Consider the following 14,478-nt stretch of genomic DNA (forward strand, 5'->3'; position numbering starts at 1 on the left):
CATATCTGAGGTCAGTTTGTTCCACAGCTCTGACAAACGCTTTGTCCCTGATTTTCTTGAAGGCAAATAGTGAACAAGGGAGTTAGCGATGTAGCTGATCCTGGTCCGTTAAGGGATTTGTATACAAGGACGAGGACCTTAACATCAGTTGTGACTGTAACAGGAAGCCAGTGCAGAGCAGCTGAACCTGGACTGATGTGATCTCTGCTCTTGGTTCTGGTTCCCAGCCGAGCTGCAGAGTTTCTTTTTTCCAGGAGGTCAGTGTTTTTTTCTTTGCAGGCTGTGTAATCGGCTGTTAGAGCAGCGTTTACTGACCATGTTGAAAGGGTTGAACAGGTTGAGACCACCGAGCTCGACGAGTGGAAAGCAGTCATTTCCAATCAAACAGTGTTTCCTGAAGTGTTCCCGAGTCCAGGTATTAATCTCTTTATCCAATCACATGTTCACAAAGTGTTGACCCTCGCTCCATCCTCGCTGTGAACCACTGAGCCTTTCAATCATGATACTCTCACCTGTTACCAACCAGCCTGTTTACCTGTGGAATGATCCAAACAGGTGTTTTTGGAGCGTTCCACATCTTTCCCAGTCTTTAGCTGCTCCTGTCTCAACGTGTTTGAAACATGTTGCTGCATCAGATCCAGAATCAGCAGATATTTACAGAAATCAATGAAGCTGATGAGCTCAGACAGTAAATATATTGACTTTGTGCTGTTTTCAATGAGTGTATGTCAAAAAGGATGAGCCTGTTTTACACAGTGTTCATAATAACATTCACACTTCTTGGACTTTTATTGCACATTTACCTGTGAGAAGATTAAAACTTAATACAGATAAAACAAGAACAGACACAGAAAGTTTCTACACCTTCTTACTAAGATACAACACTGGGAGTCTGAAGCTTTCAGATCTAACTGGGGTTCCAGCTGGTGAACCCCCCTCCGGAACAAAGACAGTTGGTCTGTCCCACTTCCTGCTTGTAGAGGCCATCTTAACCACCTGTAGAATCAAACATGGAGCATAAACAGGTGAACAGATTAAAAGTGGGTACTTCCACCCAGGATCAAACAAGCGAGAGACAACCTGTTCATCACTGGGAACACTTTCAGGAAGAACCAATGAAATGAGCAAGTTTTGGGAGAAATGACAAACCTCTTAAGGCACATTAGAGAGAAATAACCTTCGTGGTGTCTTGTTTAACGTGCAGTTGGTGTTTTCAGACAGAGAGGTGGTTTCAGCTCTCTGAGCTCACTTCTGTTTCACTCTTTGATGTTTTCATTCGTGGTTTCGACCTCTGTGGTCTCCGGTTCTTCTGGTTCTTCTGGTTCGTGTTACGTGTAAACCAGAGGACTGAGACATCAACCTGTGTTCAGAATCTCTACTTTGAACTCTGCTTTATTGATCACGTATTGATCGTTTCCTCCTCTGTCTGAATCCCCAACAGGTTTTTGAAAGAATGTGAAAGTGGAGCTGCAGAGACCCTGAAGCTCCGCCTCCATGTCCGGCCCGGGAACCTGAACCGCAGGAAAACCTCGGGGTCATAGTTCGTAGGTGGGACCGTCCGCCGTGGTCGACCCTGCCCTGAGTGACAGGAGACTCCATGGTCTGGCTCTTCCCGTCTTCGCCACATCGCCGCTGCAGCCGCCCGCCTGCTGATTGTGCAATCACATCACCGCTCCCTTTCCCTGCAGCTCGACTCACCGTAAAATGGCGAGGGGCCCGAAGCCCCCGAGAGTCACCGGCCGCTGCTTCCTCTCTCTGCTGATGCTGAAGAGCTGCTGGCTGCTGGGCGCCACCTCCCAGAAGCCCGCCGTGTTGACGGACTCCCAGCAGCCCCAGCAGGAGTATGCCCACTCCATCCGGCTGGATGGTGACATCATCCTGGGCGGCTTGTTCCCCGTGCACGCTCGCGGCGAGAGGGGCGTTCCCTGTGGCGAGCTGAAGAAGGAGAAGGGAATCCATCGGCTGGAGGCCATGCTGTTCGCCATCGACCTCATCAACAAGGACCCGGAGCTGCTGCCCAACGTGACGCTCGGGGCGCGCATCCTGGACACCTGCTCGCGTGACACCTACGCCCTAGAGCAGTCGCTCACCTTCGTCCAGGCGCTCATCGAGAGGGACGGCTCCGACGTCCGTTGCGCTAACGGAGACCCGCCCATCTTCGCCAAGCCGGATAAAGTGGTGGGCGTCATCGGGGCGTCGGCCAGCTCCGTGTCGATCATGGTGGCCAACATCCTGCGACTGTTTAAGGTAAGAGCTGTGGGGTGGCGTGCTGTGTCTTCTCGAGGTGTTGTCACCAGCTGGTTCGACGTGTTCACGAGCTCTTTCAGAGCTTTTAGAGCACGAGTGACGTTCCTCCGTTCCCCGCTTTGTAATTTCACCACATCTTCATTACTATGATGACGTCTTTTGTTCCTCCGACAGACAGAAGTGATGGAAGGGAGACAGGTGTCACTATGAAGTGTTTAATCAGCCAGCGCAGACGGCGGAGCTTTTCTCAGTCTGGATAAATATTGTGTTCTGAGGATTGAAAAATCCTGAAGCTGCTCGAGTCAAACAGGAGAGAGGTGAGCAGGCTCAGTCAGCGCTGATGCTCTGACGTGGAAAACATCCGTCTGCTGTTATTTACCTCAGCTGGCTAACTTGTAGCTCAGGAAACATTGTGTGTTCATTTAAAGCTGGGTACAACTTGAATCATGTGTGTTTGACTTCTTGTTGCTTCGCTGTGCAGCAGAGCTAGAAGGCTGTTTTCTCAGTCCAACATATGAACGTACCAGCAGGATTTTATGACATCACCACTAGTCACATCACTCACGAGCCGATCATGGTTCAGCGTACCGTCCAGCCTACACAAGCGTGACGTAAGTGAGTCCAGCAGTTTATAGATTGTGGACTCTTCAGTGAAATGGGACGAAACTAAAGTCGACCTGAGCTGACTCCAGAGCAGCTCGATCCGTGCCTGTCCTGACGTTGTTTGGTTTCGGTACGTGTTTGTCACTGAGCTTCACAGCAGACGTCTTCACGGCTCTAAAACTCAAACCCACAGCAGGTGTCTGCACTGAGCTGTGAGCCACAGGACTGCTCTTCCTGGGTTAAAGCGTATTAAAACACTGTGATGCTGATAGTCAGCTGCTGAGCTGCTTTCATGGACCTCCTTCTGAACACTGTGACGCTCTGAACCAGCAGAGGCCTGGACGGACTCCTGCAGACAGGCAGAATGAGCTGAACGTGGCAGCGATTTGACTCGTGATGCCTTGACTTGCTGATGTACATGATGAGGAACCTTTGAACACTGAGATCTTTCACCGTAGAGGAGAAATGAACGAACTCGGTCGTCTTTGAACTGAACAAAACGATTCGAGATTTTCACCACTTTCACCAGTCTGACGTGTGGGAAGAGAAGAAATCGTCTTTTGCTCTGTCATTGTTGGGATTCCGTGACGTCCCCCCCCCCACACGGTTTCAGTTTTTAGTTTTAGTCACGAGTCCTTTGAGGATTCGACTTGAGACGAACCTGACCGTCACTTAGCGGTGGAGGAAGCGCGTTCAGTGTTCGTTAGCGCTGAGCCAGGTGCAGCTGAGGTAACGAGGGGACGTTCCTCGCGGCGCGGCGACACAAAAAGTAGATCCCAGCTGTTCCCTCGTCGTCGGCCGCGTGCGGACAAACTGTCCGGAGGCGGCGTGTTGCTGCGCGAGGCAGCAAACAAATTCCACTCTGTTAAATTAGTGATGAGCTGCATGATTCATGTGTGTGTTAGAGCCCGGCCAGCTTAATGAGGACAGAAAGGCCCAACAACATCGCTTATCTAAAATTAGCTGGAGATGCCTCAGGGTGGAGGGGGGGGCGCAGCCGGATTTTTGCTGATGCAGAGGTTTCCTCCCCCAGCTGCTGCTGTCAGGACTGACTGTCAGAGAAGTCTGTGACATGATCTCGGTTCAGGTAACATAAAACAAACACCTCACTGAAGAAGATGGGAGTGTTAACTAACGGGGGAGGGGGGGGGTGTTCACCTCTGACCACAGTCAGCACCGGCAATGTGTGTGGTAAGAAATGGCTTCATTGCACCTCTACAACCACACCCAGCAATGATGGGTGGGGTCCTGGAGTACACCTGTACATCACTGCAGCAAGGCGAGAGGTTAAACCACCGGGGGCAGCAAAAACAAGGGTTTCATGGCTGTTTGTGTGAAGTAAAAGTAGCCGTACCTCGACACAAACATCTAGTTTTAAGTTCTGCAGTTTAAAATGTCACCGAACTCAAAGAGGAAAGCAGTGAGCGTCTTCCTTCCTCTTACATCCTTTTATGTGTTTTCTGTTGTTCATGAGGAGGTGCTTATTGAAGGAAAGCGTCACAGGTGCGTCGGGGGGAGGGGAGGGGGTCCCCCAGCAGGATGTTGAAGTTTGGTTCTTGTTTCTTTCGAGAGGAAAAGTGCTCACACAGCGGGAGCGTCGCGTTCGTGTGATTCATACGTTCACATGAATTCAGTCACGAGCTCGTATCACCGCAGGCGTCATCGGGTCGACGCTGTCTGAGAGTGAAATGTGATTTTCACACGTTTGCACTTGTGATTTCTTTGATATGAATGAATGAATAACATTGAGTGCTGCTGGCTTTGGGGGGCAGCTTTGGGTTTCAGGAACAGCTGATATTTTAATGACACGTGACACATTTTCCTTTCTGTTATCTCATCGTGCTGTTTTACATGCTAACATGTCTTTAGCTTTGTTGTTTAGCCATTTTTATTTTGGCTATAAAATGAATGATTTGGATGATTTTAATATATTTTAGTACACAGTTAAACGCTGGTTTTTGTTACTCAAATAGAGAGAAGTGACTTCAGCGGTGACGGCGTGGCGGGGGAAGATTTGTCCACATTTCATCAGTTTAAACTGCCAGGGTCTCCCATGATGCTTTGCAGCGATCCTCTGCCCACGCTAACGTCACAACAAACTGCTGTGTTTTTCTGAATCGCTAACCTCCAGGGAAAACATCACCCCGCAAAGGTCGTATACTCGTTCAATGAGGTAATAGTTTACAATTATCAGACAGTAACCACAGCGACGGGATGGGGCGTGTCGGGATCTGTGCTTTCAGCTCAGCAGGTGATTGATTGATCGATGCCATCGCACATTTGCATGGAGGTGTTAAACCAGCAGCGTGTGGCGACGTCGGGGAACAAAGATAACAGTTTTTTTTCGGAGTGGGAGAGCTTGAAGCTCGTCTGTCCTGCTGCTAATAAAACTCCCCCCTCCCTCTTCAGAAGCCTCACAGAGGCCGTCGGAGGTGAGATACTCCATCTGAAACTGTGATAGAGCATTTGCATAATATTTGCACATCCATTTCACACAGTATTGCACAGTCTGAGGAGGGCCTGGTCTGCAGGAGGACGCTCTGCTGCGACAGTCGCTCACGCTGCTGCGTTATATTTCCGTCTCTGCGTGGGAGAGACCGAACCGCCGAGGCTCTGTTTGTGAGCTCGCCGGCGTCTCGGCCAAAAACACAAAATAAGAAATGAAAGAGGTGAGAAAATAACAGAGGGAGGAATGAAAACAGAGGGAACCTTCCTACACCGCTCCTGATAAACTGTCAGAGAGGAGGCGAACGGCAGAACCCACAGAAGAAGAAAAGTATGGCTGCCGGTCGGTGTCATCGCCTGGGACATCTCGCTCCCAGACAACACGGCAACGACACGTTAACCAAACAGCAAATGTGCCAGAAAAGCAACAGCGAGGGCTGAAAGAGTGACGAGCGGCTCTGCAGAGCGATTCACTGCCAATCAAACCGATTGATTTCACCACGAGTTCGGAGAGAGAAACTGTCAGTCTGGTTTCGTTCGTCCGTTAGACAAAGCGGTGAGGTGCAGCTGCTCAGATGCTGCTGTAACTTCTGCCTTCATGATGGTTATAAAGTTCAGAGTTTGTTCAGTGTGTGACTCAACATTTCAGGGGCTGCATTCGCTTCGACGTTAACTCGCTGAGGGGCGTGTCTCTGCCCGTCGTTATGATCCGGTTCTGTTATTTCCTGTTTTATGTTGAGAGTTTTCCTTTTGCTTGACTTCCTGTGTTTTCCCGCCCTTGTGATTGTTTGATTTGTGTCACCTGTCCCTCATTTGTCTTCGTCCCGGTGTGTTTGAATCAGTCTTCGTCTTCGTCCCCTTTGTGTCCTGTGTTCCTGTCTTAGCGGGTGTTTCCCAGTTGTTCTGTGATTTTAGACTGCAGCTCCCTTTGTTTGGATTCAGTCAGTGCTTTGGACTTCATTTTGACCCTCCCCCGCCTCCCCAGCATCACCCGCCTCCCCCACCTCACCCTGTCGTAAGTTAATTTTATTCATTTATTTATTTGAAAGGGACAGCACACATTAATGAACATCAGTATGTGAGTACATGTGTAAATGTGTCAGAGTTAGCAAGCCTGCTAATTTACATCTGTGGTCCCTCGGCAGGTAACAGACAGACACAAAGAAGGAATATAATAATAACAGTACACATTAAAATACTCATTCATACATAGACGTAAAGTGCAGTGTGATTCTATAAAGTGCCGGGCGTATGGATAAGTGCATGGATAGTTAAACAGATCCACATGTGGTGGCCCAGACCTGCCGCCTAGAGTGGACCAAGACATCAGATACTTAGCAGCAGATGAAAAGTCCCATTCACAAATGAAGTACACAAAGATAATACATCACAGTGCAGTACAGTGCAGTGCATGCATACATACGTATATGTAGGCGTGCACTGCACAACAACAACAACAAAGACAGTGCAAAGTCTTAGTTTAGTCAGCTCAGTTAATAAATCATTGCATTGCACCATCTCTGTCGTTGGGTCTGTGACGCACTTTCAGCACCTTTATTGATATAAATGGGGTGGACTAAATATTAGAAACACTTCTCAGCGCTGTACCTGTTGATCGGGACGATCAGGACGATCATACTGTTGAGTCTCTCTGAGGCAGTTTGAACGGGTGGATTCATGGGGGGTGGGTTTCTTTCAGGGCTGTGTTAGTTTCAGGTGAATCGTGGGTCACAGCTGATGGTTTGTGTTGAACAGACGTCCTGCTGTGGCTCAGCTGCAGAGCATCTCCAGACTTCAGTCAGAGGACGTCGCTGATGTGAAGACTTTTATCACCTCCTGTGGATCTTTGTCTTCCCGCTCTTTGTCCTCTTCCTCTGTCCCTCTGATTTGTGGTGTTTCGCTGCAGACTGAATCATTCTGTGCTGTGACGGATTATTGATCCCGCAGATCTGATTCGCCTCATCCTCAGATGAACTGAAGTGATGAAGATCAGACAGACAGACATTATTGTGCTTGATGACACAAAGAGAAACACACAACTTCTATGTGACTCTGAGACGTCTCCAGAAATATATTTATTGTTTTATATATTAGCTTTCCAGCAGCTGATCGTTACATTTTCTGAAGACACGTTAAGATGTGATGACGTGTTGCTGGTGAGCATCGACGCTTTGAGCCAGCTGTGTTGCTATCAACAGGTGTTTCCATAAAGTTTGATAACTCAAGAGGCTTGACTCTGACATGTCACCAGTGACTTGGGAAATGTCCTAATTGCTTCACACTTGACTCTGGCCTGTCTCATTTCACTTGAGACACGACTTGGACTTGTTTTAAATAACCTGAGCCTCGAATCTTAACCGGGACTCGTCTCAGATGACCTGAAACTGGACTTAGATTTCTTTAAAATCACGTCACTGCTGAGAGCGACTTGACTCGAGTGAGATTTGACTCGTCTTTTTCTTGAATGATGGGAGACGTGTCTCAGATCAGTTGAGACCTTTAAGACTCGACTCAAATGACTTTGCGCCTGACTTGGACTTGTCTTAAATGACCTGAAATATCTCTTTCTGGACAAAGTGGAGTGACATCCTGTCAGCCTCCCACAGCCAATCACAGACAGACGTTCTCATTAACCGCCAGCGTGACCTCAACATCGCGGTCTGAGCAGCAGCATCGCGTCCAATCAGCAAACTCATCATCATCATTATCGTCCAGAATGAGCGGGGGTGACGCCCCTCCACCGTCTTTAAAATGAAAGCGAGCCGGAGGCGTCCATCGGCTGATCCATCGGCTGATCCGTCTCTATCACCTGATTGCTCTATTGTTGGCTAACAAATGTAGTTTCTCTCCGCGTGGAAGAAGATGGAGGATAATGGAATTTAATCGAGGGGAATTTGCACATCGTCGCGGCATTTCATTAGTGCGTCTGATTATAACGACCTCGTTAAGCTGTCTGAAGTCATCGTCCTCGCTGCTGTTTTGTCGCTGTTAATAAAGCTCTTTGCAATTTCTGCTCATTTTGAAGACCTCGTTTTGTAATCCATCCAGTTTTCAATAATCCACTCTGACTGGAAACCTTCACACGTGTGTGTGTGTGTGTGTAGCTTTCAAACTGACTCAGTGTATTAATCAGAGTACACTGTAGTACTGTATGTTTTTTGTTGTACAAATACTCGACAATGAAAATCTCAGTTACAGTGAAAATATCTGTGAGAACATGATGTAAGCAATAAGAAAATATGTTCCTTGGCTTTCTTTCTCAGAGTGACATAAGACTCGATGTGGACTCCAGTGACTCGAGACTGCAAAAATGACCTGAGATTTGACTTGAAATAGTCTCAAATGACTCGAGATTACACTCAGAATAAATGTCAAATTATTGACACGAGACCTGTCTTAAACAACTTAGACTCGACTCTGACTTGTCTAAAGTGACTTGAGACTCTGACATGAGGCTTGACTTGGCCTGACAGACAGGTCAGCTGATACTGGACCGACTTTGGGAACTGATTTATAGTCGATGTCATTGATTTCTAACAGCTTCCTGTCTCTTCTGTGACTGAAGAGTTTCGAGCTTCGTGCCGTCGCTTTAGTTTCTCTTTCAGCCGTCGTACGTTCAGACCTTCACAGTCTCACAGTGACGACGCTCTGCTCGCTCTCAGTTCACCTCGTCCGTTTGGTTTAGTTCTGCGTCGCGAGGAAAAAGGTCGTTCTGCCGCCAGATGAGAAATCTGATCTATGTGGGAATAAAAAGTCCGGACTGGAGGTCAGATAATACCCTGAGATTTCAGACTGCTGTGGAGGAAGTGGTGACAAAGGTCAGAGGTCAGCCGGTTTCATTAACGAGATCCCAGATATCACATGTTCATATCATTTATTACACGAGACATTACTGCATTTTTTTATTCAGTGCAACATGTAAATCAGCGATTACAGATGAGACGAAACAGGAAGTGTTTGCTGTCTCCTCTCAAAGGATTTGGGGGGGGGGCTTCTGTCCTGAACTCAGCGTGTAGAGCCTGCTGCTCTGTATCCAAAACCACTGACGGAGCAGAAATTACATCACAGGCTTTTCTTAAAAACATTTATTCCACAGTCATAGAAAATACTCCTTTCTGATTGGCTGGCAGGTGTTTTTATGAACACCTGTCACCTGTCAACACATCTTCCAGAGCTGATTCCCAGGAGTGCTTTCTGCTATGAGGTTTAGGTACAACATGAGAGATTACGGTGGTCGTGGTTCAAAGAAGCCGGCGCCGACTGCGAGTCGAGGACAGGATGTGGCGAGCGGAGTCATTGTCAGACACTCTGGGTGCTTTCCCTTCTGCTAATCACGCTTCCTCCTCGCCCTGCGGCCCGTGACCAGAAATCAATGGAGGTCAGGCATCGAGGATGTTCCCCCAAATGTGTCTCAGAGAGGAGGAGGACCTCGGAGCGAGGAATATAAGTTACACCCCTTCAATGGAAGGCAGCTTATTGATTGGCTGGCTGATCTGATGCGAGGCCAGGCTGTTTCACTAAGTTATCAATAATGTTGTATGGTTGTAGTCCTGTCGGAAAAATGTCCAGGAAAAATGTGCAGCTGTAGGGTCACAGTTATTATTATATGGATTTATTGTAGAACATCTAAGGTTCCCTCTAATCTGTTCTGGTGTTTCACTATTTCAATTCAATTACATTTTTTTAAAGCTCCAAATCACAACAAACGTCACCTCATGACACTTTTCATACAGAGCAGGTCTAGACCGGATCACACTCAGCACGAAGCCTGAGACAACAACTGCTGTAAGAATATAAATCTGACAATAATAATAATGAAGTCGTATAAGACATTTTAGAAATAGAAATAGTAGTATGTATAATAGTGTATATATGTGACTATTTGATAATGTGTGATAATATATGTATATAATATGTATAAATGAAGAATAAAATATTACAATATAGTAATAACTAAAGCTTATTCATATACGTTTGGAGCCCTTTGATGCTTCTGTTTGCTTCCTCAGTTTTGGTGCGTTTTGATTTCTTTTTCATGTTTGTTCTCTCTTTTCTTTCATGTGAAGCTCTTTGAGCCTGAATTCTTGTATGAAATCATCATTATCATTATAGTTCATGTATGAATGAGCTGTAGCTCCACACGTGCAGATTCAGCGTGGACGAAGACAAACGGAGGCTGGACGAGGACAGGAGGGGTCGCGTCTCCTCCTCCTCGGTCTCCGTCTCTCAGATTGTTTTATCGTCTCAACTGGACAGGGGCACCGGCCGCCTCCCGTGCTGCTCCACCCTCAGCAGCTCGTTCCTCGGGTTGTGTCGGTTTCCTGCAGATCTCACCGCCCGGCCGGCTGCGGTGAATCTAAGCGTCACTAACAGCCTCCTCAGGGGGGAGCCCTGCAGGCGTCCGCTTACGTAACGCGAACAATCGTGACCCCTCCTCCGTCTCCTCAGACTGTTATTCTGGATCTGGTTCAGGACAAACCCTCGGCCGTGAGTCACAGCAGTCGGGACAGAGATGGCGACCTTTGACCTGCTTCAGGCTCCAACACTCCGCTGCTGCTCGGAGGTGCTTGAACCGTCTGTAACCGACCTTTCACCTGTAACGCCATGTTGAGTTGATTGGTTGATTGAAGCACTGGTGAAATCAGGCTGTTTTATTGGCTTTTACTTCTTCACACACAGCAGCACAGAGCATCACTGTCATTCATTCAAAGCCATCTGCTGAATTTAAGTTTGATATTTACTCTCTTTTAGCTCTGTCTTTGGTCTCCACCAGCTCCTGAGGGAAATATCCGGCTCTTTAGCTGCTAAATGCTGCGCTGTGTTCACTAGCTTGTGTCTGTCTGCTGTTTGCTGATGAGCTGGTGGGTTTTTAGAGCTTCTTCCCTGAAAGCGGCTGTCTGCTGCAGAAACTCGCTCTGAAGCTCCGTGAAGCCGAGGCGAGCTGCAGGTTCCTGCGGTGATTCTCCGGGGGCTCATCACCACGAGCGACTCCTTTCACATTGTTATGTTGATTAAGTTTAGGGACTTTAAGTCCTTTGAAGTTTAGGGAAATTTCTGGGTTAAACTTCTTCCTTCGTGAAGTTTAGGGGAGCTTTGTTGCCATGGTTACAATAATAAACACATGCCGTATGCCGGGATCACACAGCACAATGTTTTTTGTTCTGCTGACGGTGTCGGATCTAACGTCGCAGGGCCACTTTCGCCGTGTCTTGGTCGAGTGACAAGCAAGGCTGAACGTATAACCCCGACCAATCACGTCTTATTTCATGATCACGCACCGGTTCAGAGGTCATCGCAGAGGCGGCTGAAGCAACTGTCAGTCACAGTGACAGAAGCATTGTGTGTGATGCTGGCGCGGCGAAAAAAGAAAAAAACGCTGTGGATTCCTCCTCCTCCTCCTCCTCTCCGCCACGTTAGTTACCTGACTGCACTTTGGAGAGGACTCCTGATTGGTCAGTGCCAAGGAGCACATCATGGGAGATACCACTCTGGGTGTGTCTGACACGCTTGACTTTTTGTTGGGCTATCGTGGGGGCGTCCCAGAGGCTGCACGGCAGGTCATGTAGCATGTCAAACCAGACGGGTAGAGGCGCCGTGTCGTTTATTATTGGCCACAAAGCTGCAGCTCGTCAAACAAAATCCTCACAGAACGGGGCTGGATTCATGTAGTCTGATCCGGTTTGGGAACGATCGTGGTCACGATGTTGACTGTTGGTTCTGGTGTTACATAAAGACGCACTGTGTAGGATTTGAAAATGTCTGGCCTTAGTGCCCCCTGGTGGTCATACCTTGTCACAGCAGTAATGTGTCGTAGACTTTTTCTCCCAAATCAACTCTTAATCTGGAAATTTCGACATCTTTGACCTGTAAACCGTCCCTGCTCCTCGTCTGTCTCATCCTCTTCCTCGTCTTAGTTTCAGAGGAAAATCTCAATGAACTGGACTCCTCCTGTGGGACTTTGACATGCTTTGTCTCACGTCCTTGTCAATGTCAGAGCTACTGCAGCTCATTCATCACCACCAGCCGATCCATCTCAGGCCGTCTCCCGCTGCTTCCTGGATCTGCTCTGTGGTTACAGTCGGTGGAGTTTTCCTGGGGGGGTCCTGTCAGTCACCGTGTGTCTGTGCTGCAGGATGAAGAGGCGATAAAACAATTCAGCTTTGTCACTGTTTGATGTGATAAAGGACACCGCCGAGTCAGTCTGTTCTCCGTCATGCTCAGTTTTCCTGCTTTTTAGCCATGCTCGTGGCTAACGGTTAGCAGTCAGACTGAAATGTTAGCCTGTTAGTAACAAGCTAAACTAAGATGATGGAAAAGGTAAGCATCATGCCTTAGCTTAGCTTCTAACTTATGAGCATGCTAGCATGCTAATTTCTGGCTGCTGGATCCCTAGCATGTTTGTAGGCTTTTATTCTGCATGTTAGCAGATGTTTGCAGCACTTTGAAGCTGGACAGGTGTTTTGTCAGGTGTATTCTGGCTTCAGTCGGGAGATGTGGAAAGAAAAAAAGTTTAGAAAGCTTCTCTCCTGATCTGTGTTTGTTCTCCACCAGGACCAGGATCAGGATCAGGATCAGCTTCCTGGACTGAACATGAAGCCTCGGTTGTTTCTGCTCTTTCGAGCTGCACAGGATGCACTAATTTCATGATGTGTTCAGCTGTATTGTATGCAGGTGAAAACAGACAGGATTAACAGAGGTGGAATTATAAATAAAGATGTGGATCAAGGAAGATCTGCAGGTACTGCAGGGCAGAAAAACAGGCTCTGAATGTTTTAGGGGAACCTGTATCCGATTTACAGATAATCATGTGTAATCACAATCTCTGACAAATAGAGTGGAGCACTGTTTAAGATAATGCCAAAGATAGTTTTATTATTCATATATATGCAAAAACAGTATCTATCCTTATGTAGCAGGTGTCTGTGTGTCTGTCAGGAGGGTTCATGCATAATAAAGCTTTTTTTTAGTAGCCGATTATCATGATTATGGAAAATCTGATAAGCAATGTCATTATAACGTGTTATTAGGCTGATAAATATGTGCCTTATTAATGCAGGAAATTAAATTGAAGAAATCTTGACTTTTTTGTGACACCCCCACCCCCCCACACACATTAGCACATTAGCACCGTGGCTGTAGGCATGCTGATGCATTGAGTCACTAGTATTTGAATCCGTCTCCGTGCTGCTGGAGGTGTTTCAGTTGGTGTAAATGTCGCCTCTAACCCCCTGCAGCGGTTCGGAGGTGAGGCGCCTTGCTCGGAGGCTCACAGGCAGCAGTTTTTGTGGTGGTTGTTCGTCGTCCTCTTCGCTCCCTGGTTTTCCAGGTCAGCCCGAGGCCCCGCTCTCGTCACTGACATGTTGTGAAACGCGACGGTGACGTGCGGCGCGTTGAGTCACAGCGAGAAGCGACGCTGACGAGTGCAGACGGTAACCTGACATTTATTTGGCTGCGGATGGAAATCGTTTTTTGCATGAGCGAGTCGGTCAGAGGAGGAGCTGTCATCTCGGGAGGCTCGTTCATAAGTGGAGGAGCCATCTTCTTCTTCTTCTCCTCTTGTCTCTGCGCACACTTCATGCTTCATTTGTGTTTCCTCCACACTCCGACACTCGTCTCTTCCTCTCTGCTGCTGTCAGCAGCTCAGACTGCTGTGGAGAGGCTTTTTATTCTCCACTCGGAGCTGCCAGGTGTATCTGAGAGAGCGGGGAGGACACCGATTAGTTCATCTTCTGGTTGCTTTTTTGATTTTTTCTCAATCTAATCAGTCTATAAAACGTGAAAACATGCTGATCCAGAGTCCAAAGTCTTCAGATGTTTTTTGTCCGACCAACAGTTCAAAGATTTGCTGTTCAGTTCACGATGATATAAAACAGAGAAAAGCTGCAGTCAGAATGATCGATGTGTACGATCAGTGTAAGCTACTGAAAATTAGTAATAAGTCACAGTTAATAGTTACTTCTCCCTAAAGTAGTTGAATTACAGCATATAAAGTTAATTAGTTATTAGGAAGAAAAACCTACTTTAAATGTTTTGATTCTCTATTTAATACACGCACAGACGTATCATCTCAGTGTTGTTGCGGCACAGCGCCCCATAGACATCGTCAAATTTGAGCTACACTGTAGTTATGGATAAATACTCCCAACCACCAGAGGGCAGCGACGAGCATTCCTACCTGGAAGC

General features: G+C 47.4%; 1 protein-coding gene across 1 annotated transcript in view; it reads left to right on the forward strand.

The window, feature by feature from the left end:
* The first annotated feature begins 1,704 nt into the window (after positions 1 to 1,704).
* LOC121607607 (metabotropic glutamate receptor 8-like) overlaps positions 1,705 to 14,478 on the forward strand; it is a 110,102-nt gene continuing 97,328 nt past the window's right edge. The window contains exon 1 of the mRNA XM_041938512.1: positions 1,705 to 2,247. Within this exon, the coding sequence (XP_041794446.1) occupies positions 1,705 to 2,247 (543 nt within the window). The remainder of the gene's footprint in view (positions 2,248 to 14,478) is intronic.

Source organism: Chelmon rostratus, chromosome 6, assembly GCF_017976325.1.
Source record: "Chelmon rostratus isolate fCheRos1 chromosome 6, fCheRos1.pri, whole genome shotgun sequence".
NCBI lineage: Eukaryota > Metazoa > Chordata > Actinopteri > Chaetodontiformes > Chaetodontidae > Chelmon > Chelmon rostratus.